Source organism: Spermophilus citellus (assembly GCF_964194105.1).
Source record: "Spermophilus citellus genome assembly, chromosome: 1".
NCBI classification, from domain to species: domain Eukaryota; kingdom Metazoa; phylum Chordata; class Mammalia; order Rodentia; family Sciuridae; genus Spermophilus; species Spermophilus citellus.
Window position 1 is genome coordinate 182,242,726 of NC_138182.1, and position 25,002 is coordinate 182,267,727.

General features: G+C 42.2%; 1 protein-coding gene across 7 annotated transcripts in view; it reads left to right on the forward strand.

Moving 5' to 3' along the window:
* The window catches only part of SH3TC2 (SH3 domain and tetratricopeptide repeats 2), a gene marked incomplete at its 3' end in the record, with an annotated part of 95,809 nt that overhangs the window by 51,124 nt on the left and 19,683 nt on the right, over nt 1-25,002 (forward strand). For 2 of the 7 annotated variants that reach the window (XM_081286922.1, XM_081286923.1), the window contains exons 13-15: nt 2,165-2,315; nt 2,974-3,096; nt 4,281-4,431. In XM_081286922.1, the coding sequence (XP_081143048.1) occupies nt 2,165-2,315; nt 2,974-3,096; nt 4,281-4,431 (425 nt within the window). Of the gene's footprint in view, nt 1-2,164; nt 2,316-2,973; nt 3,097-4,280; nt 4,432-6,135; nt 6,348-7,519; nt 7,552-7,895; nt 11,443-25,002 lie in introns of those variants that run through there. The other 5 variants (XM_081286926.1, XM_081286921.1, XM_081286924.1 and 2 more) reach the window with 5 other exon arrangements.

Below are 25,002 nucleotides of genomic sequence, written 5' to 3' on the forward strand. Positions count from 1 at the left end.
AGTTATGGGTCCTGCCTTCATCAACTGTTCCAGGGAGAGTGGGGAGAGCATTGGAGGCTAGATCTGCCCAAACCTCTTAATCCTGCTTGAGGTCCTGGGGTACCAAGCAGGGGAGAAAAGACAGGACTCCCTTCAGTGAAAGAGACCTGTGGTTGTCACAGCTCAACCAGGGGGGTCGGTGCCACCTCAATGTTGCATGGAGCTTTTCAGTCCTCAGAACAGTCTCAGCAACAAATCTGACACTCTAACACTTGAGAGAGGTCAGTGCCCCTCCTGGATGGCAGTACATCTTATTTCAAGGAAATCTTGGGTTCTTTCTAGTTCTTATATGGGCCAAATCCTTGGCACTCTCTTCAGAAGGCCAACAGCTGCCTCATTGCTAAAAACAATGGAGGTCTCATCTGTCCAAGGCCATGCTTGCCTCTGACATTGTGGAGAAGGGACCTGGCAACTGAGCTGTCTATGATGAGGGAGTGTATGAATCCATTTTCCATGGCTACAACAAAATACCTGAGGTTGGGTGATAAATAAAAGAGAGGTTTATTTAGCTCACATTTTTAGAGGTTCAAGGGAATGCTCATTATCAGCCCAGCTCTGGTGAAAGCCTTACGGCTGATGGCGCCAGGATGGCAGGAGAGCATGGTAAGCCAGGAAGTCAGAGTGCCAGGAGGGGCTGGTCTTGCTCTTTGATAAGCCCTTACTCTCATGGGTCCTACAGGTGAGCTAGGTCATCCCTTTCGAGGGCAATGCCCCCCAGTGACCTAATGACCTTGGACTAAGCCCATCTCCTAAAGGCCACACTAAAGACCAAGCCTCCAACACTTGCATTTTCGTGGGACAAGCCACATCAAACCTATAGCAGGTGGTTAACTTCCCATCTCAATGAGAACTTCCTCTGTGTCCACAGATGTGGTTGATGCCGATCATCGTTTCTAGAAGGATATGTGTGGTTTAATGCAGTGGTTCTCAAACTTTGGTGTGCCTGAGCAGAAACTGGGTGTGTCTTAGGAATTTAGATTTCTGGATTGAAACTGTAATGATTCTGATTCAGTCAGTCTGAGGCAACTCTGTCCGTCTGTGGTTTCATGAAGCTTCCTAGGTAAGGCCAGTGCAGCTGGGCCATGAATCATTCTTTGAGAATCGTGGGCACTGTGGGATGAGTCTTCTCATCAGAAGAAGGAAGCTCTGGTTTTGGAGCTTCCTCTAGTGTGCTGTGCAACCTTGTGCAAGTCACCTTTCATCTCTGGATCTGTTTCTTCTATAAAATAAAGGAGTTGGACTGGATCTCACCGCTGGCTGCACAATAGAGTCTTGTAGCTTTGACAAAATGCTGGTGCCTGGGCCACACTCCCAGTGACCCAGGGGTTCAGGCTGGCATGGCATTTCTATGAGTGACTCTAATTGCTGTGGGATTGAGGACTACTGTCTTGTTGATCCCCAGTTGTCCTTCCCGTTATGGAATTTTGAACCTGTCCAATGCCACATTATCCATGCTTCATTCCCTCGTTAATCCCTGTCACAGGGGAAGGGTTTTCTATGTAATACAATTTCCCAAGTAATTAAAGAGTACTAAATAATTAAAGCATTTCCAGATAATTAAAGAGTCATCATTAAGGCACCAACTTTTTGAAAATTTCACCCTACTTGATCTCCCTTCTTAACCAAAATGTTGAAACCTTTTTGATGATTTGAAGTTACTGCTATGGTCTCTCACTTGTGGATTCATTTCATAAATATGCATTTTGTGTCTACTGAGTGTCAGGTAAAAAAAAATTGTTATAGTACAGCCTAAAGATAGAGGGGGCATGGGTTAGTAATAATGATGATGATTAAACTGATATTTGAACACTCATCAAGTGCTTACTATATGATAGGTGCTATTCTAGGCATTCTAGTTCTATTATCTCATTCAATGCTCACAATAACCTTTTCAGGCAGGTGGCATTACATTCCCATCCTATGGATAGGAAAAACATGACATAGAGAGGTTTTATACTTTCTCAAGGTCACACAGCCAGGGGAACTGAGATTTAAATCAGTCTCTGATTCTCTAGATGGTCTGGGTTACGGTTGTTCCCTCATAGAACAGCATTTTTCCTGTGTGCTGAGTAATCATGAGCTGCTTTGGTACCTCATACCTCACGGGTCTCTCTCTGCCTCCTAGGTCCCTCAGGAGATCCCTCACCTGCATCAAGGAGAGCCTGCGTATATTCATTGACCTCGGGGAGACAGACAAGGCTGCTGAGGCCTGGCTGGGGGCTGGCCGACTCCACTACCTCATGCAGGAGGACGAGCTGGTGGAGCTGTACCTGCAGGTTGGTAGGGATCTGCTGACGTGGGCCCTTTAGGAGGCAGCTGTTCTCTCCAAATTGACTGGTTAGAACCAGAGAGGGTGGTATTCATGCCAAGAGATCCTGGGGACTGGAAGAGGGGTACTGGGCTGGAAGATAGGGCATTTGTTTGCCACTAACTATTGGGGTGAACTGGAGAGCATCTGTATTCTTTCCACGTTTCACTATCTGACCGGAAAGTACAGCTTTTGGATTAGATCCCTCATTTCCGGTTTCAGTCATTTATTCATTCAACTCATGGCTTTTCTCTGTCCATGTGTCTTCTGTACTGTGTTTTACTCACTTTTCTTTGACTCAACTTATTTTTTATATTTAACTTTCTCCTAAGGAATGCTATCTGAAACTACTAGTTTGATCTGTTATTAATCTTTTTTTCCCTCTAAAATACACTTAAATAAATAATTATTAAAAATCACTTCTTGTACCACTAAAGGTAATCTGTCATGTATGTTGGGGAAATGTCAGAGCAAGACCCCCCCAGAGCCTTCTTCTCTGCCTCTGTGCGTGCAGTCCAGTTTCCGACTTGGGGGGAACTTCAGCCGAGGTTCAAAGCAGGTGGGGTCTGGATCTGCTTCCTGCCAGTCCCGAGGGGATCTGGAAGCCTTCTCTCTGTCCCACCCAGGCAGCCATCCAGACAGCTTTGAAGTCAGAGGAGCCCTCCCTGGCCCTCAAACTCTACGAGGAAGCTGGCGATGTGTTCTTCAATGGGACGCGTCACCGGCACCGCGCAGTGGAGTATTATCGGGTGAGTTGGGGGCTGTGTCGGGCACGGCCAGGCCCCCCACGAATGTGCGCAGGGGCACCACTGGACTTCGGCCGCGTCCCTAAGACCCTTTCTTACTGGTATTTCTTTTCCTTCCCTTCCTCGCCCAGTGCTCACATACTCGCCTTTCCTTAAATCAGCAGAGGGATCTGATAATCTCAGTGTCCTTCTCAGCCTTAATAAATTATCCTTCCTGGAATAATACCCCGTCACCATCAGATCTCATGGGTGAATGGAAGTTTATAGTTTGTAAAAATACCTCTGTGTTTACTAGTGTTTGCAACTAGCTCTTGGTGGCATAGTGGGAGATTATGTAAAGAGGTGCATGGGTTGGCCCTAAACATTTTACTATGTTATTCTTAGTCATGTCTTAAAATGTTCTTTTAAAATCTAAAATGTATAACACCTGTTAATCAAGTTCACGATTTCACAGATATTATGGCAAAGACTGAGGCAGGAAAATCAGAGTTGATGTAAAGAAAAATAATACTAACTAGATAAATGCCCAGACGTTAAGCAGATGCATTCTTGTTGTTCATCACTGGCTGATGTTTGGTAGCCTCCTTATCTTATTTGATCCTAAAATTTTATTTATTCAGATATTCATTCATTTGTTCAGTTATTTGCTCATCAGACATTATTAGGTACCTAGGATGTGCCAACACTGGACTAGATGTGGGCAGAACAGGAAACATACCTCTGACTATCGATCTGCTCACTTATTTCATAGGCATTTTGTAGATGAGAAAACTGAGGCTCAGAGAGATGAAGAGGCCCATCTACAATTGCATCATCATAAAATAACCTAAATGAGCATTTACTGAGCACTGTCTGACACTATGCACACACTTTTATGTGTCCTTCACAGATGAGCACTGTGTACCAACACAACACCCAGCTGAGAGGTGAATTACTTCCCAGGTGACCTTGGGAAAAGTCACTTCCCTTTCCTAATCACAGTTGCTCCAATTGTAGTAGGCCTAATGACCTCTAGTTCTTCAACCTCTCAGATCCAGGTAAAGCACCAAGAGCAAGGACCAGGAGAGTGAGCTGAGAGGAGCCTGGTATGGAAACACAGCTGGCCATCTTCAATCCCTGCCAGGAGAGCACAGGACTCTTGAGAATGCATGTGCCATAGACTAAGCTCCCTGTGCCTCTGTCCTCAGGTTGGGGCTGTTCCTTTAGCAAGGAGGATGAAGGCACTGAGAACTGAGCTCCGCATTTTCAACAAGCTGACGGAATTGCAGATCAGCCTTCAGGGCTACGAGAAGGCTTTGGAATTTGCCACACTGGCTGCCAGGCTAAGCATAGTCACAGGTAGGTGGTCCCAATGACCAGGTTCATGAAATTGGGAGGGGTAAACACTGGTCAGGCATGGATAATAGAGCATATGCATTGGCTCTGGATTCAGACTTCATGGGTTCAAATCCCAGGTCTGACTGTCAGGGAAACTTAATTAAGCATCTGCTTCCATGAGCCTTAAGTTTGTTATCAGCAAGGCAAGATTAAAAACAGTGCCAACCTGAGCAGTTGTTATGATAACCAGAGGTAATCCACATGAAGGCTGTAGCACAGTGCTAGACATGAGAGTTCATGGTTAGGGTTACCTCTGCCACACACATCATATATTACAGTCAGTACCATTTCCGGCTGTAAATTAAATGGTATTTTATCCCATGCATAGACAAAGCCCTCATTACCGAAGGACTTTGCTCTGAATTCTTAATTGGTTGATGTCAAAAGCATATTTTCCCATGGAACAGAAATGTAAGCCTAACTCACAACATAGTTGGAATAGCTTTCATTTGCAGCAAAAGCTAGTAGAAAGAATCATTGAAACAAGTCATTGAAACAGAAAAGGCAGAGTAAAAAAGAAACCTTGTCTTGAATGTTAGTGCTAGAGGAAAAGCAGGTCTGATTTAGAGGACCTGAGTAGATGTAGGGGTAAGTGGAGTCTTTGGTGGTGGCTTTTGAAGGCACTTGTGAGAACTTTCAAGGGCATCTGATGTGAATGATAGTGGACTTTATTGTGTCTAATTGCACTTAGAAGCTCTTGCTCTTGTTTTCTTGCTAATATTTTTATATGGCAGAAACCTCATCCAAATAACTATCTGCTAATCTTAGGGAAGGACTTAGGGGCCCCCTGGCAGCTCTGTCTGAACACTTTACCCCTCACAGACAGGGGCTGAAGAGAGATGGTATACACGCCTTATACATGTGCTTCTGTGTGACTGGATTTTTCCATGTTAGAGAATTTTCTCTCCTTTGCACTTTGTCTTTTAGTTTTGACTTCTGGTCCTTTGAAGCTTCAAAGTGATGTTTTTAGGGGACATTCAACAGCCACTTGGCACATATTCCAAAGATACAATGATAAGCCTTTGTTCCCTATAAAGGGCTATTTTGTATTACAGAGGTTAGTTATTAAGACAATCAACTCACCAAAACCCCAAACAAGAAATCACAGGCCCATTATAAACCAGGGTTGTTAAGTGAATGGGTCTCTGTAGTGTATGTGAGACTGAGAGTTGGTCAAGGAGCCAGGGAGTGGCTGCTATTGGTGGCAGCCCAAGTGAGCCCTCTGAAGAGGCTTCATGGGAAGAAGACATTTGTTATAAAGCTATTCATCATAAGGAATTCCTAGCTGCTCAGTGAAATCCATTACAGAGGTTTAGAAATAATTCTGCCACACAATCCTGAGCGACAGTGTAATTTGCAACAAGGACAATGTTTTCTTTAGGGAATCATCCCACCAAACCCTGACCAGCACACTCGCTCTACTTGGTTACCCTCAGAGACCCCCACGTTTTCTTTTACAGCACTCTGCAGGTGCGATTTTTATATTTGTTTGCGGAATTCTTTAAGGAATACCTGTGTCTTACTAGATCATAAGCCTCATGCAGGCAGGAGCCTCCTCTGTGTTATTTCCTCTGCCCCAGGCCTCTAGTAGAGCTTCAGAAAGGCTTATGGAATGAATGCGCGATCAATTGATGTGAAGTGCTGGCCACAGGGTATCTGTCTCAGTCTTCCAATTCCTAGGAGATCAGAAGCAGGAGCTGGTGGCCTTTCACCGCCTAGCTACCGTGTACTACGCACTACACATGTATGAGATGGCTGAGGACTGCTACCTAAAGACTCTGTCCCTTTGCCCACCATGGCTGCAGAGTCCCAAGGAGGCGCTGTACTATGCTAAGGTGTATTGTCGCCTGGGCCAACTCACCTTCTACCAGCTGAAGGTAAGAGCCAGACTTCCAAGCCCTTCCCTGACCCAAAGATAGCGAGGAACATTTGGGGGTGGAGTTGAGAGGACCACAGGGACCAAGATGAGGAGTCCTGGCTCACTATAGGGAATGGTTCCACAGGGGACACAGTGGCTCTTTCCACTAAACCCCACGGAGACCTCAAAAGAGCTTCTACCTTGCTGAGGAGAAGGATTGCACCTCTTTCTCCTTGCTCTGCTGTAACTCCTAGGACTTCTTCATCTATCAGAAACTCTAGGCACATAGCCTAGTGCCTGTGAATCCCTGGAGGGCCTACAAGATTGGTGAGCCCTGCCACCTGCAAGGAAAACAAAAACAAACAACCCCCTCCCCAAACTAAAAGCTCCAAAATAAAAATCAAAATTACTACTTAACTGTATGTCCACAAAATCTCATAGCTCAACTGCCACTCATTTTTATGGAGGTTTACAAAATTATTTTATGAGAAATGTGGATGCATATTAGTATATTTGAGAAAATGAAGGATGGGACCCATGAATTATAAGAGTATTTAGGCCCTAAGAAGGCTTTAACCCTATTATCCTGCTTGCTGGGCTGGAGTTGAATGAATTTATTTTTCCAGCTACTTCTTGAATTGTGTTGAAAGTCTGCAATTCTGTGTTACAACTCTGACCCTAGAACTATGTCCCCAAGTTCAGCTTTCCCTTACTAGAGGTCCCTGTCCTCCCCAGTGCAATCCTTTATCTCTCAATTCTGATTCTCACCTATGTGTGACTCATGGGAGCTTCAGGGCCACCCTGCTGTTCCTTTCTATGCACCAGACTTCATTTCTGGCCTGAATTTATCATTGACTGATGAGGGTTATTGAGAACCCGGCATCTCTTTGTGAGTCTCACCCAAAGAAGCATCAGTTTCTCATCTCTGTCATGTAGGAAGGTTCAGGGATAGAGTGTGTATGATCTGATTGAACCAAGCAAGGGATTGCAAAGGGAAGAGCTCAACTCAAACAACCTTAAGCAGCATGTGTGATTCATTAGTAAATATCTGGAGAACTGAGGCATAGATTTAGTTTCAGCAGTTCTGGGTCCTGGTACTCCAGCATCGTCATGGATTGCCTTATCTCCCTCTGTAGGCCTTGGCTCTGTATGTTTCCTTTCTCTGTGTTTCTTGGCTTCCTTTTCCTCTAGCTACTAGGAGGCTCAAGCCCGAGTCCAAAAGGATGAATGACCATTTTCCCTGTTGGTTCAAACAGAAGACTCCTGGGGAATGGTGTAGGTCAGGTTGGGCCATGGACAGGCCCTTGAAGCACTGCATCCAGGGCAATGATGTGTCATGACTGGCCGAGCCTGGGTCAGATGCCACCTCTGCCTGCAGAGGAGGGGGACTGTGATGAGCAGTGTCCATGGGACCACAGTGGCGTTGGGGAGGAGCTGTCCTGAGGAACCAGGACATGGAAAGGGATGTGAGCAGAAGAGTAGCTAGTGTTCCAGCACTGCCTCCCAGTCTGTCCTGGAAGTGTTTGCTAATGCTGTTTCTTTTTTGCCCCCCATACTATGGGCTTAGGATACCCATGATGCCATTGAGTACTTCCTGTTGGCCTTGGCAGCAGCTGTCCTGCTGGGTGACGAAGAGCTGCAGGAAACCATTAGGAGCAGGCTGGACAACATCTGCCAGAGCCCACTGTGGCAGGACAGTCCTCTGGGGTGCTGCTCAGAGAGGGCATGGTGGCTGAGTGGCAGGGGCCTGGCCCTCTGAGGAAAGCTGTCTCGTCTCTGAGCAGTTGGTGTGGACAACTGCTGCTTCCTTGCCGTAGGCTCTTAGGTCCTAATCAGGAGGGTCTGAGTCACCCCCTGGCCCAGCCTCCTCATTTTACAATGAGAAGAGTGGAGCCCAGAGGGAGAGGGAATCATTCCGGGCCACACAAGGCGCTGATGATGGAGCTGCTGTGGGAAGTCCTGGCTCAGGGCTTTGCTCTGGAGCCTTCTCCAGGTGACTGTGGCACTACCACACAACCTCTGAAATGGACACTCTTGACATGTGATTCTGGAGAAAATGAGACACCTCGCCCCCTGGGGAACTTCCTTCCATCCCTCGTGAGGAAATCAGGCATCACGCTGGTGAAAAGGCAGATACACTGGAGGATGTGCTCTTCACCAGTTTTCTCAGGGACAGATCCCGCCACTTGCCAGTGGAGGAACCCACAGTTTCCTTTCTTTCTTCAAAACCAAAGGAGGTGCCACTCTTCAGTCTTGTGGGAGTGAACCCACTAAGATCACAGAATCTTACCTCAGAATGGCCAGGTCAAGCACACAGCAGGTGAGATCTGACTGGAATTCACCAACTCCATCCAGCCCGGAGGCCATGCTCCCACATAATGTCCCAGAGACCCCCACAAACTTTTCAAAAGCCAATTCTTGAAAACTGAGCATTAAGAAAATCATGCCGTAAACTATATGTAAATAGTGTACATCATTACATATTGACTATTTATATTTACACACACATTTTTTCACCTTTATGGTGGGCACAAATGAAATAGGTTGAAGGATGGGCTAAAGACCAAGGTGCCATACTGATTTCAAAACAGCTCTTGTCAGTTATCTTTAAAACACCGAATGGATTGAAACAACATTTATCATCTCCCAGTTTCTATGGGGCAGAATCCAAGTGTGACTTAAAAGTGGTTGAGGGTGGCTTAGGGTGGTTCACAGGTTGCAGTCAAGGTGTCTGCTCCCAAGTACACTGTGTAGTTGTTGGCTGGAGCCTGTTCCTCACTGGTGGATGGCCAGAGGTTGGCCAGATGCTGCCCACAGTCACCTGCCCAGAGGGTCTCTCTGTTCAGAGGTTTACAACACGGCAGTTTGCTTCCTCAGAGTAAGCAAGGGAGAAAAACTGGAGTGAGAGTGAGCGAGAGAACCAAGTCACTGTCTTTTTATGACCAAATTGCAGAAGCGACATCCCTTTAGTTTTTGCCTTTCTATTAGTTACAAGTGAGTAACTACAACCAGCCCACACAAAGGGGAATGGTTACCAATGGCATGGACACCAGGATGTGGGACATCATTGGGCATCATTTTAGGAGCTACCTAACATCCTGTCTGAGGTTTTTTGGCAGGGAGGGTACTGGTGATTGAACATAGGGGTGTTTTACCCCTGAGCTATATCTCAATACATTTTATCTTTTATTTTGAGACAGGACCCTGCTAAGTTGCTGAGGTTGGCCTCAAACTTGATTGCCTCAGTCTCCAGAGTTGCTGGGATTACAGGCATATGCCACCGTCCCTGGCTACTAACTGAGTTCTTTAGTGGAATCTGGAATTCTCTAAGGCAGTGAACTCAAAGTTTTTCCAAAAACCATGAGCATCACCCTCACTTGTGAGATTGTTTGAAATGCCAATTCTTGGGCCCCACTAAGACATAGAGCTCTAGCTCTTGTGAGCTCTCCAGGTGATTTGAATGCACACTAAAATGTGAGGAGCCATCTAAGATGGGGGTCCTCAGGTGTGTATAAGAATAATCTGAGGAACTTGTTGAACATGAATTTACTAGTTCTTACAATTTTGGTTCAGTAGGCCAGGGATATGTCTCAGGAACAGGCATGTCAGGTGAGCAACTCCAGTGATCCTGATGTGAGTGGTCTACCCTTGCTCTGAGCAGTGTGCACAAATAAGGAGATCAGGCCATCAGGATCTCCACCTGAGGCCCATCAGTTTAGATTTGACTATGAGACCATCTGCCCTTTATTTCTAGCTCTTTGGGCTGATTGCCTGTTGCTCATTTGGTGGGCTGGGAAGGAAGGGGTGCATGGAGTTGTTGTTATGTCTTCTGGTCACCAAGGTTGTCTACACATAGGCACATTTTTCTCTTGGGGACTTGGTTGTCAAATGCTGTACTCTAGAAAGTATTTTTTTCCTAGGAAGGAAATGAAATTATTTAATCCATTACCATGTAAAATAGATGCCGTTTTTCTCCCACCACAAGCTATAAAATCTCCGAGCTGGGAGGAAGGAATGCTGTGGTTGAGGCTAGCCAGTCTAATCTCCCATGCAAAGTCCTTTCAACAACATTCTTGGGAGATGGTCAGGGGCACATGCATTCCAGAACAGTTACACATCTTGTATTTGAAGAAGGCTTGCTTGGTCCTGGAACCCTTGCTATGAACCATTCCCAATGTGACTCGGGTTACAGATTCTTTCCCTTTCCCACCAACTGATCATTCTCCTTTGACCAGATTTGATGTTATTCCTCCTAAAGTGAGGTTCCCAGAGCTTCACCAGAATTTTGTCATTGGCCGGCAGGTGAAGAATACAAAGAGATATTACTTTAATTAATGCACTATAATGCTGCATGTTACGTTTGTGTTGAGGGTTTTCTCCTCTCCAGCATGCATATCTTAATCTTGGCTCACATTGAGCTTTACCATCACTTAAAGCCTCTCCATCTTCTCACATGAACTTCTGTTCGGCCAGATCTTTCTCATTTGCTGCAAATACACATGTAAATAGACATATGCGTATATAAACACATACACAGGTACACACACGAATGTGAAGGGTGTTATGTCTGTCTACCTTACATTTCATTGAAAGTGTTGATTACATTTTTCTAATTCTGTGTGTTTTGATTCATCTGTGAATATGGTAAATTTGCCTCTAACCAGATATAAATATTCAGTGTGCTTCCAAAGACAAGGGTAAGACTTTTTTTTTTAATGAGCAAAACATTATACTATATAATTGCAATTACTATATCCTATATGTAAATTGCTTGCTTAGGCTTTAAAAGTTTTTGAAATTTTCATTTTGAAAATGGGGGCAGTTTCCCTTGGAATTGTGTTGATGTTCTTTTTCTCAAGATCCACAGAAATTGAAGTGGTCATTGGATTTGGTCTCTATTTATTATATCATAGCCAAAGGTGAATTTGTTACCTTTTTTATCTTATTCCTCCTCCCTGAATTTCTGTGGGTCACTTCCCTCCTGGCTTCTTGTATTCAATCTAAATAAAGAACAAGGACAGAATTGCAACATCGTGGAAAACCTGTAGTGTGCTTTCTGGGCTTTCAGGTACACTACTTCCCTATCCAATAGTGTTAACAATCTGAAAACGAATACTTCTTTTATCCTTTTCTTATTTGCTTTTCCTTTAAGAGAGTTATATATATATATATATATATATATATATATATATATATATATATATATATAGTATATGTAGGTGTTCTCTTTTAAAACAATGTAACTAATTTGACAGAAGTTTATTTGGAGAAGGGAATATGCAGGGAGAAGAGTGTCAGAATTGGGGATGCAATTCATTAAATTGCAGGGTGACTTTGGGTAAGTCACTTAACCTCTATGCATCTTAGATTTCTGAGATCTCAAATAAGTCCCCCTGCAAATCCCTTTTCTGTGATGTTATTTTCATACTGAATGAAAATATACTTTAATTTTTTTCTCTTCTTTTTAAAAGCAAGTAAACTGAGAATTAGAAAAGTGATTTTTCTCCTAGTAGCATAGATAGTTAGTGGCAAACACAGCAGTATTCTAGGTCTCATGACTCAAGGATGTAGTTGCATGAATGACAGGATTTCTGTTATTCAGGGCCACCTTCACAGGTACATGCCTACATGTTTGCATGTGTGTATGTGGGCATGCATTTATTGCTGTATTCATCACCCTAAGAGTTTTTTGCCAAAGTTTTAAAAATATTAATTTGCATGTTTTACTAATATAGATTCATTTTATAAAGGAGACTGGTACATACATGAGACATACTTGTATTGCTTTTCATAAGTAGAATACCATAGATAATAACAAATGTAATGGAAACAAAACAATGCACTAAATTTGAACTAAGTCCTATGGTTACAGCAAGTGCCCAGCCTGGGCCTGATCTGGCATTGTTGGAAACTAGATGAACAAGTGGCAGGGAATGAAGAAGACAGACGAACAGCAGTCACTTTCTTTTTGAGCACCAGAAAAATGAAGAAAGTGGCTAAGAGGACTGACCTTCTCATAATGAAGTTCAGTGACTTCCAAGCCATATATGGGCACATACTTCCCAAATCAGGGAAGTTTGGGTCCATTTGGGTGAGAGAAAAGGGGAAAATGTTGCACTATTTAGTGTGATTCAGGATAAGAAGCATTGCAGTGGGAGTCAGTTACGGGGTATTAAGAGGAGGGGACTTTACCAGGCATGGGAACAAGGGTATCCTGGAGAAAATGATGTCTAAGCTGAGTCCAGAACAGAAAGACCTACTTAATTCTAACTGTGGTTAGCAAGTTGGTGTTGACAGACAGGGCATGTGTCAAGCAAAGGTCCAGAGTGAGAGAGAAGCATGTTTCTTGAGAGCAGCAGTGAGGTCTGCAAGGGATGGGAGCAGGGGAGCAGGGATGGGAGGTGAAGAAGAGATTGGAGAGGGGGATGGAGATAGGCACAGGAGTGTGGACTTCACCATGAAGGTGAGGGAGAACCACAGAAGAGTTATAAAGCCCTGAGAGAGACACACATGGGAACTGTGCTTTAGAAAGATGATTCTGGAAGCAGCCTGAGAAGGGATTCAGGACAGCAGAAGGGGAGATGGGAGGCCCATTAGGACCTGGATGTTGCAATAGGCACTTCAGCCCTTATTTGAATCTTACCCTTGTCCCTACTAATGCCCTTTTCTCACCCAGGATCCAGCCTATGGTATCGCATTGCATTAGTCACCATGTTTCCCTAGCCAGCTCAGATGGGTAACATTTTCTCATTCTTTTCTCAGTCATTTCATGACCTTGAAGGTTGGGCCTTCTTCATTTTGATAGTTGCTCTTATTAAGTTGTGTGGGCAAGCGCCAAAGAGGAAGAAAGTCAAGGAAATGGGTCCTGTACTCACCAGGTGGCAGCAAGGGAACATATTTTGGAGTCAGGCATCCCTGGGTAAGATTCTATTTCTCATTGAACCAAGCATTGTCAAGCGTATGTCAGATAGAACACGTAAAAGTTCCAAGTACATACAGTGCCTGATGTAGAAGGTAAACACTAGATGGTCTGAAAAAGATTATTTTTTTATTTTTAATTTTTTATTTTATACAGAAGGAAATGGCCGAAGCAAATCTATCTTTGGGGACAATCCTTTTTTTCATGGAAGATTGAAACTTAATCCAGGACTCAACATAATGAGGCTGTTTTTCAAAGTTAATTTTTGTGTTCTAAAAAATGCACATTACGACTCCACCCATCGGTCTGTTTGTTTTGAAGTTAAGCTTTAAACTTAACTTTTTAATTTTAGGCTTTATCTTCTACTTTGCCATTCAGTTTCACATTCTGTTTCTTTCTGGAGAAAACCTTGATGTGGAGAACTTGTAGCCAGCCTCCAGCCCCCAGCCTTGGCTGGGAGTCTGGTCCTGCATTCAGAAACACGTGGGTCTGAAGCAGACCTCCCTGAGGGACCTGAGCAAGTTACTTTATCTCTTTAAGCCTCAATTATTCCTCTGCTTAGAGTTTTAATTGAGACAATGTGTGTGGATGGCTTGGCGTGAGCACTGAATTTGTGATAGTGTCATAAGGAAGCAGAATTAAGTAGTCTTAGCATATCTGCCTTTGCTCCTTCCTGTGCAGGCATGGATGTTGGGGGTGGTCTTTGCTCTTGGACCTTTACCTTGGCCATATTACCTCTTGGGTGGGAGGGCATGTCTTTCCCAGTATGTACCTACCTGTTCTCCTCACATTAATCAATATTTTAGAACTCAGAAGGCTTAGTGGACAGAGTCCACTCTGTTGGAAATCTGAGTTCTGAGAACTGGCAGTTGGTTCACATTCTTCCGATGGGTGTCTTCTCTCCAGGGAACCAGAGGCAGGTGGTGGCAGCTTCAAGGGTGTAGACTCTGCCCATCTGCCGGGTCAGAGGTGGGACCAAGAATAACATGTGTGGCTGAGACTCCACATGGTGTGGCTCAGCTTAGTTTCTCAGGAGAGGCTAGTATGCAAATGGGAGGGAGGGAGGCTTTGCTTTTGAAATTATTTAAAGGTAAGATCTCCAGCTCCCTCTTTTGGAGCTGCTTCTGATTCATTGTCCAGGGCAGCAAGGTTGATCAAGGAATGAGTCCTTCTCAGGTGAGTTTCAGACAGGATAGGTGTGGGGAGGATGACTGAAGTCACATGGGTAACGATTGAGAAGGCAGGCAAATGGAGTATCCCTCTCTATGAGAAATCAAGAGCTCCAGCAGGGGGCAGTAATGTCTTTCTTAAATAGTACATACATATCATTACCAAAGAATGTATTTAATAACTCTGGGTCAGCCTACAAAGACAGTTTTCAAACTGTGACCTACAGTAAGAAAGATGCTTTACATTGTATTCCAGTACATACATGCATAAACATATATATTTGTTGGACAATTGCTTTCCATTAAAAAATACTATTACAGTTAAAAAATATGCAGTATGTCTTGTTAAACAGATTTCTTTCACTAACACGCAATTTGAAAAGTGCTGACCTGGAGGTTGGTCTCTAAAAAAGTACAGGAGGGTTCTGGCTTCTGTTTTTTCTTAATCTCTTTTGATGGACAACGTTTTGACACAGGAGGCTAGTATGTTTCAGAATAAAAATACTGGTTGACATTGAATGCATTAGGTCTTATGCAATACCTTTGTGAGAATTCTCTCCTGTAATCCAGCAACACTTTGGCGTAGATACTTTTATTTCCATTGGGATTTATACAATGGAAGTATTTTGACTAAATCTGCATTAGTAAGTGTTTAGGATGAGATTCGAACCTAAATCTCTGCTGCTGAAACCATTATGTTTTATTGTATGTCTATGACAGGAAGATGTTCGTGGGAGAGATGCTCTCCCCAGTGATCATGAATAGAAGCTAGATTAAAACTTGTATCTGCAACTTGCAATATTGGAATGAAATCAATTCAATTGATTCTAGTGGGTCAAAAATTGATAATATTCAAATGGAAAATGGAAAGAGGAAAAGAAAGGCTATAATGACCAAGTGGAGATAGGGCAGAAACTTTATAAACTAGATTTTGAAGATTCCTAGTGGGGAGTGAATGAGTGAAGGGAACTTGCAAGAAACCTTGGAGTCAACAGGAGAGGTGTATAGACCCCTGAGCAAGGGGCGGGCAGCCAGTGCAGCCTCTAGGGTCTTATAGCTTGAATGGTAGAAGCAAAAAAAGGAGATCAAAGACACAAAGAATAACCGCTTTTGATGGAAAAAACTGTTAGGAACATCCTCCTCCTCCAAATATGTCATATGCAGCAAATAGACTGGGAGAGGCCCACATTCATGAGGGGAATGCTTTAATTCTCATGCATAGATAGTGGTAGAAACAGTTTTTCACTCAGAATATTTATCAATGCGTGGCTATCTGTTCCTTTAGCCTCCTATTTGATTTGTATTTGGGATTGAAAAATTTACCATCATCTATGAAAAGGATTTTGAAATAGGTGACCTCTCCTGTCTTTCATTTTGGCCTTTCATATGTAGAGTATATATTTAAATATAGGTAGATGTAGGGTGTATATTTATATATATTTAAATGTGATGAACTTGACTCTCAACTACTTTACTCTTCTTGTATGGCCTGGATATTACGTGTGAAGGAGACGTGTTTTGCTCTTAAACTCTCTTAGAAGTTGAGAACTTCTGGTGTTCGTCCCTCTGGGGATATACTGGACATTGGCCTATGGAGATACTCCTAGGAATGTCCCTGAGTTTTTTGACCATTGTCCTAGACAAGCAGTGGTGCGAGCTGCATCTGCTTTCCTCCCCAGGGAGCTGCCTCAGACCAGCCTGAGCTAACAGCTGCATGGTGATCCTGGTGACCAAACAGCTAGTTCATAAACAGAACAAAACTGACTTGTCTGTCCTAGAGCAGGCAGCTTTGGGATGCTGGTGGGTGGAGGAAAGCATAGCCAAACCGAGAGATGGCTTGGAGGATTTGCATTTTGAGTTATTTAAAATGCCAAGGGATTATGTAGACTGATATTCTGACCCTCTTCCAAGTCCTGTGGATTCTTTCCTCTTTTTCCAGTTACATAAGGTCCGCTTATCTTTCTTTTTCCTCATGTCTTTAGATTATGTTTTCCCTTTTGCCCGTGCTCTTAGAGCCTTGTGCTTTTCTTTCCAAGCACTTATCTTAGTTTATGTTATGCTTTTTGTGACTGAGTTTTGTCTTTCTGTCTTTGAAATAATGCCCATGAACTACCTATACTGGAAGCTCCACAAGACCCAGAACCTTGTCAGGGCCACTCATCTCTGTATTCCAAGTCCATCCCTGTGTCTGACACATGGCAGACATGCATGGAGATTTGTTGAGTGAAAGAATACAAAAATGAATGAGTGAAACGTTGGATTCAGGTTTTGAATCTTATTGGCTTCTTATTGTTTATGAGAGGGAGAAAGTATTTAAACCATAATCTGATTGCTAATTGCTTATAAATAATGGGGATATTGGGTGATAGGAGAGTTAACGAAGCAGAACAGGAGCTCCACAGAAGTTTATTGACAATAATAAACAAATCTTCATTTACTTAGAATGTATAATGAGTAGTTATAAATACAGCGAGTGTCTTCCGAATTTTCTGATAATAGTTATGAGTAGGGATAACCATGGTATTTCACTGAGCCCATACAAGGTGTTGTGCTAAAGAATCCACCTACTGTATATCTTCTAAATGACCTACAAAGAATGTGTCATTATCACCACTTCCCAAATGAGGAAATCAGGACTCAAAAGTAATTAGGACATGTGCAGAGATGTGGCCTGACCTGAAAATCAATTCTTTCAATAACTATGTAATTCTGGATACACATTTTCACGTTCAGAACTCAAGACCTTGAAGACAAATACTTCTCTATGAACATCAGAGTCCCTTTGCTCTAAGGAAGGGTGATGGCCAGAAAGTCTAAAGGGTATGACCTTGATTTATTGCACTGACATTCCAATACATTCTTTTATTGATGGATAGCCTATGGAATACTGGGGATCAGGGAGCAGGTGACATCTTTAGAATATTTTTTGGCCTATATGGTCAGAGTATTGTTTCAGGTCCCAAATGTCCTTCCTCAGGAATCATAAGTTGAGGGTGTGGCCGGATGCAGTCCCTGTCCCCTAGTACCTGTCAGTCTGCTCAGAGAAGACTGGACACATGTGAGGTATAGTTATTCTAGGAGGAAATATCTGATATTACCTCTATTGGGACAGAGGAGGCAGATAGCCATATATCTACTCATTTGTCCATCTGTCCATATATCCATCCATCCATCCATCCATCCATCCATTCAGCCATTCATCTATCCATCTAGTGAACAAGTAATGACAGTGTCTGACCTCATGCTGCATATGGGCTCCTTGGTAGGACAGGGCCCTCTGATGAACTTCTTCATGAAAAAACAAGTTCAGAGATGTTACAAGAGAAGAATTCTCACCCAAAGTCCTGCAGGTAGAAAATTAGAGTGGAGGTTCCAGCCCAATCCTCATCCATATTGTAAGGATTGCATAAAACTTCAGCTGGGCTTTTGCTAAATTTCATGCAACTTCAGCTAGCTAGTTCTTGTTCATCTGAACAAGAAGTCTAAATGGACAGTGGTACCACTGAAAAGCTCTGTTGTTTATCAAGTGTGGCCTCAGCAAATGTTTAAGCTCTTGGTGTCTTACATTCATCATGGTAAACAGGAGTGAAATAGAACTTATAGGACCGTTGTGAGAATCGAATGAGTTAATAGATATAAAATACGTGATACATGTACATAATGTTGGCTGTTGTTACAGTAACAGACATTTCAGAAGAGCCCTTTTTTGGGTGAAGAAGGTAATGAATTCAACTTGCAACATGTGGGAAAGCACCTCTATTTTGCATTCAACTGAATGTGCAACAAGTGCAGCATCCATATTTTCCACTTGATTATGGGCTATGAGGTCAGAGATTCTCTATCTGGGTTACCTCTGGACCCATAGCACTAGAATAATGTCTGATCCAAAGAAGATGCTCAAAATTTATTTATCAAATAAAAGAAATAAGTAAACGAATGGACTATAGGCATTATTTGCAATGTGTTTATACATGGATTAAATAATGAAATAAGTAAATATGTCCCCTATAGGACACTTGACTTGAAATAGAGAGGTACTTTACCAAGTGTTGGCTTCCTGCAGCATTGAAGGACATGCAATTTCCAGGAAGAAGTTGGTGGGGGCAGGGGTCATTCTCTTTCCAGTTTGAACATGAACCACCATTCAAGGGTTCTGTGATGTCCTGGACCAGGCCTGGAGAACATCCTGAAGTTCTGTCCCAGCCAACCAAGTGGCCAATCCTCATGAAAGAAAAAGACCTTTCTTCCGGCCCTCTAGCTTCAAACTGGGGTCAAAGGCCTTGGGCCAGTTTGAAAATAAATAAAAGCCCTGAACAGACAAAAGAGATTCTGGAGCCAGCCCTCAATGTAAACACCAGCTTTCCTCTCTGGCCAAAGCTTCCAGGCACTTCTCTGGGCCCATCATGACCTCTCTTAGCCTACAGACCTGCTGGCTGTGGCCGATTCTGGTGGGCTCGTGGGAAGTGATGGAGAGGCCCTGAAGAAAGTCCAGGCTAGGTCTCTAACAGCTGGTTCTCTGAAAAACAAAATGTGTGTTTGTGTTTGTGTGTGTGTGTGTGTGTGTGTGTGTTCTCAAGCCATTTTGAATTTTATTTTTATAAAGAATGTATAATATGCCATTCACAAATAACAACAAAATATCAATAGTCTTCATTATAAATTCCATGTAGGCAATTGATTTTCAGACAATGAATCTATTTATTTATGTGGAACTCTTGTATCTAGTGTCACTGTGGTTACAATTGAATAACCAATGTAGTTTTGATGTGAATGCTGGTTGATATTTTTGTGAACAAGAAAATATGAAAGAGAAACAACAGAGATGTTAGAAATTCCTAATTCATCAATGTTATTTTTTTTTGTCTGAATCAGAAAGAATTCTCTCAGTTTTTGTGCTCATCCCAATGTAACAGCTTCAGAGTGGAGAGTTTTAAATATACTCTGCCTTTTTAGCATCACATTCCTAAGTCTAGATAATCAATAGAACTGTACATTTTAAAGCCCTGATTTTTAGCATTTGAAAATTTCTGCAGTGTAAACATTCCCCCCTTGCCTGACGTCAAGCTGCTAAGGTGACATCACTGTATATGAAGATGGGAAAGATGTGCTGGAGCTCAGCATTAGAGAGTATTCCTACCATCACAGATGTCATGGTACCTAATCAAGAGCACGGAGAGTAGCAAACTCAAGAATTTTCAATATTTATTATTTCTTAATAATGTAACATATTTGATTATAAATTTATTTTCTTTATATAATTTAACTTTCAATAAGGCTCTGCTTAACCACCTGCTCTCAAAATTCCTAAAAATTTAACAACTGGCTCTCAGCAGTGGGTACCGTGGGCTGTAACACCCTGAAGGTCCCTCAGACAAAGAAGATGAGGCCTAGACAGTGAGTGGGCCCAGTCTGGAGTTCGAGTCAGTGCCTGGCATGACCAGAACATGGGGCAAGTAATTCCTAGGTTGCACTGGAAATAGAAGGCAAAGAGCAAAGATACTCTATTTTTACTCAGGATGCAAATAAAATTCTCCAGCAACTTTCCTGCAGCTGAAGGATAATTGTCACTTGACATCTGTAACATTTATTTCTTGGTGTTTCAATTTTCATAAGGCATGCCTAGAGGAGTATAGTCTTAGCTAGTTGCTAGGAAATTCAAGTGAACCTACAAGGCAGTTATTGTCTCAGTCTACCTCCCTTGTTGGAGCATCGTCTGCAAATGATGGCGTCCATCAATTACCAAACACTGGTGTAGAAAGTGCTGACTTCCTTATATTGCTTCTGCCATTTTGAACCTATTGTGCAACCTAGCAGATATTTTGATCCCTGTGGTTTTGCACTGAAGGTTCATTCTCACAGCTGTGACTTTGAAAATACAGACAATAGCCAATTTTTTTCCTTAATTGTTTTTTTAATGCTTATTAATCAATTTCTACTCCAACATAATGCATTTAAACCATTTCTACTTTTCCCATCTTTTAAAAAATTTTTATCAAAATCATTCTATAGAGATTGATTCTTTTGCATATGAATTTTTACAAAGATGGAATAATTTATCAGTTGTGATTTATCTGTTTACAGTTTTATCTTCTGCCACTGGGAATTTTCTATTTTGGCTTTCTTTCTTTTATTTTTTTCTCCACATTTTTAAATTGGTGCATTATGGTTGTACATAGAGGTGGAATTTGTTGTTACATATTAATACATGTACCCAATATAACAATATAATTTGGCCAATATCCTTCTCAGTACTTCCCTCATCCTTCCCTTCTTCCCTCACACTGGTCCCCTTTCTCTATTCTACTGAGGTCCTTTTGCTTTTTATGCATTCACCCTCCACCTTTCTTTTTGTTTTTCCTCTCTAGCATCCATATAGAGAGATAACATATGACCCTTGAAATTCTGAATTTGGCTTATTTTACTTATCATAATGATCTCAAGTTCCATCCATTTTCCTGAAAATGACATAATTTCATTTTTCATTATGGCTGTATAATATTCCTGTGTGTATGTGTGTGTGTGTGTGTGTGTGTGTGTGTGTATTATGGCTTATTTCTACTAAGTCCAATTTTCTTTGATTGAATTTGCTTGATATGAGTTTTGTTAGGACAGTGTAATTTCTCTGTCAACATTTAGTCATTAACATATTTTGCTTTGTGCATGTAGCTGTTGTCAGTTTTAGTTTGGGCTATTATTTTAACAAAAACAGGTAGGGACAAAAACCCAACTGATTTAAGCATCTATGGAAACCACAAATGGGGCCAGGTAGAAGCAGATCACACAGAATCTGAGGGATATGCCTTTCATTCACAGCAGAAGAGCAGACAGGCAGATCAATGGTAACTATACCAATGACAAGAACTTCAAATAAATTTATAATGAGATGCAGAGGGTCAAAGTTAAATTCAAGGCTATCATGAAGAATGATGACTTTCTAAACTATGCCCACAGTCTTGTGGCATGGTGTGCTTGTCTCTACCCCAGCAGGGCCTTGGTTCATGTTGGAGGGATCTGAGTTTCATGGGTGTGGTGAAGCCTAAGATCTCTGACTTTGGGACCAGGTTATCTGAGATCCGCCACTTGTTTTGAGTATGTGGGCAAATCTTTGTCCCCCAAAGTTTCAGATTTACTGTCAAAGATGGGATGGGTTGGTCTTTGAAAGTTTGTAGACCTCTTTGAAATTCTGAAAAAAAATCTATGAAAATCTCCCCTTTGAATTAAGTAGATAGATCCACCCATATTTTGCATATAATTTGAGAAGTTTCATGGACCCCTTCATGTAGGCCCAAGGATGATGAGTTAAGAACACTCAGCCCAGTATGGAAAAAAAAAAGCCCTCAGTTTAGGTGATCTGTCAGGACCTATCCAGGGTTGACATGCTACCTAGGACTTAGGTGATATATATATCTGCTACTTGATACCTCAGAGCTGACACACACACCACTATGGATAAAAATGGAGACATCTAGAAAAGGAAGATCTGGAACCCTTAGCATGCATGATTAATCAATCAGTGTTTTCATTGTTATTATTAGTGGTCAAAAGCATAGACCTTGGGATTATGCTTCTTTGGATAAGATGCTTAACCATTCTGGGCCCCCATTTTTGCGTGCATAATATGGAAATATTAACAGTACCAACTTTGTAGGGCTGTTGTATGAAAGATCTACATATTCAACTATGGTAGCTTTTATTACCTCTAATGAGCAGATTTTTAGATAATTTAATCACAGATGAAGTGGTAACTGTCACAGCTGGTGAGTTTTAGATACTATTTACTTTAACTCTGTCATTTTACAAAGAGAGAATCAGAAAAGAGAAGGCATTGCCTGAGGTCACCCAAAGTTGCCCTGTTCACCTGTGTTAGGGTTGCTCTCTGACATTTCCCTTAGATACCAGGAAAATGTGACAGCTAACATGACGTCATCAGCACAGTGCTTTCCAGGACAAGAGGAGGCCTGTCTCCATGGATGAGGTCCCATGTGATTATCTACCTTATTTGTAGAGTTCTCTGACACACCAGCTGTTTCTGCTGTGAGTATAGAGTGATTCAGGGAAGGTGGACATCAGTGGGTGTAATTTCTACAAATGCAATTTGCAAGAACCTGTGATGGTACCTGGAAATTAGTCACTCTAATTCTAATTACAAGGCTTTTGCAATTCCAGCTGATTTCCAGCCACTCCCAGAGCAGACATTTCAACCATCCAACTGCAATATATGGGGACTGCTCAATGTCACCACCATTGAGAGAACTGGAACCTGTGGGGAAGCCTTTCAGAAATGACCACCTTAGTAACTGACCCTAAGCACAAACAAAGGTGGAAGCCTGCTCAAGAAACTTCCAAAGCTCATCTATTGGGAGACACAGGATGATCCCATAAGGCTGGGCTTAGCTTCATGGAGGGATCAGTATATTTATGACTGGTAGAATGATTTGTGCTTCTGCTTTCTAAAAAGACCTGGGCTCCCTTCCTCAGAGCACAGCAAGAGACTTTTAGTGCCTCCCCTGGTCTGCTGGTTTCAGTGATTGTTAGAATGTGCAAAGAGCACTGGGCCCACTGCCCGTCCTCTGGGTCCCTGAGTAAGACAAACAGCTCCTTCATACTTGGTTCCTGTTCTCTATAGTATAATTATTTTCAGAATTGAATATAAACAAAATATTAGACAATATTATTTGAACACTTAATAATTGCTATACAAATGAAATAATTTATTAAAGTTTTCCTCTGCATTCTGCATTGCGTTCTGTGCTTCCCAGGAAAAACAACAGTTAATCCCCAGAACCACCATTGAGGAAGAATGTGCCCTGTCCCTAGTGTGTGTGAGAAAACTTAGCTAAAACAAAATACCTGAGACTAAATAATTAAAAAAATAATAGAGGTTATTTGGCTCAGGGTTCTTCAGACTAGAAGTTCAAGAGCATGGTGCTAGAGAGGGCCTCACACTGCTTCAACTCAGGGCAGACAGAGGAAGGGCAAGTTGGTACATGCAGAAGGGGCAGAACATAAGGGCAGACTTACTTTGTAACAATCTTCTGTGGCAAGAACAAACCCATGCCCAAGGCTTTAATCTCTCTTTATGATCTAATCACTTCTTAAAGGCCCTACCACCTCTCAAAACTGAGTTGGGATTTAGATTCCAACACATGAACTTTTGGGGATCCATTCAAACCAATTGCAGAAATGGCAGCTTAGAGGGATTTAATCATTTAATAAGCTAGGGGCTTTCGGGTGTGACTCTGTGGAAGATCACTGGCTTACTGGCCTACCAAGCATGAAGCCTTGGGTTTAATCCCCACAACTGAAAAAAGAAAGTATAAAAAGGGTATTTTGGGGATACAAACGCTGAAACGCAGGGTTGTCTAGTTGCAAACCCTGAGCTCACGATCATCATGTTCTCCTGATGCCTTACTTGCTCTCTGTATCAGGCAGGTGTCTTACAAGCACTTAAGATATACCTTTCCTCACACCATTGTAGGGGAGAAAAAATGTTCTCTCCCCATGTTAACTTTAACCCATGTGGAGTTATCAGGCTTTCACAATGATTATCCCTAATGTTTTAAAGGGTCATACTAAAGTTTTTGGTGATTCAGAAAGATGGGTTCCTGAAATGAAAGGGGTTGATAGATATTCAACAAGTAGCCCTAATTCTGGTTTTTGTAAAATAAAATTTATGTGAGGCCTTGGTTAGAACTTAGAGTCAGACAGACTAGACTCTGACACTTAGTAGCTTTGGGTCCTTAGAGACATAACCTCTCTGGGTCTCAGGTTCTTCACCTGTCAGATGGAATATTCTAGAATGTAACTTAGAGTGTCACTCTGAAAATTAAAGAAGACAATGTATTTAAAGTAGGTTATGGTTTGGATATGGTATCATCCAAATACTCCTGTGTTCATGCAGAAATATTCAGAGGTAAAATGGTTAGTCTATGAGAACTAATCAGTCCATACTAGTGTGCAAGGGCTAACTGAGTGGTAACTGTAGGCAGGTGGAGTGTGGCTGCAGAATGTGGGTTACTGGGGGCATTACCTAGAAAGGTGCATCTGCTTTAAAGACCCTTCCCCTCTCTTTTAATATTTCCCAACTGCCACATCCTTTGGCCACAGTGCTCTGCCTTACTTCAGGTCCAGAGCAATGGAGCCACAAATCACGGACCAAATCTCTGAAACAATTAGCCAAAATAAACTTTTCCTTCTCTAGGTTGTTATTTCAGGTATTTTGGTTCAGCAATGAAGAACTGACTAACAAATATTACTTAGCTCAGAGTTTTCTTGTGTTTTTTTTTTAGAGAGAGAAAGAATTTTTTAATATTTATTTTTTAGTTTTTGGTGGACACAACATCTTTATTTTTTAATTTTTTTTTAATGTGGTGCTGAGGATTGAACCCAGCACCGCAGAAAGAGAATTTTTTAATATTTATTTTTTAGTTTTCGGTGGACACAACATCTTTATTTTTTTTTATGTGGTGCAGAGGATCGAACCCACCGCCCGGCGCATGCCAGGCGAGCGTGCTACCGCTTGAGCCACATCCCCAGTCCCTAGCTCAGAGCTTTGTATGTAACAAATATTCAACAAATAATAACTA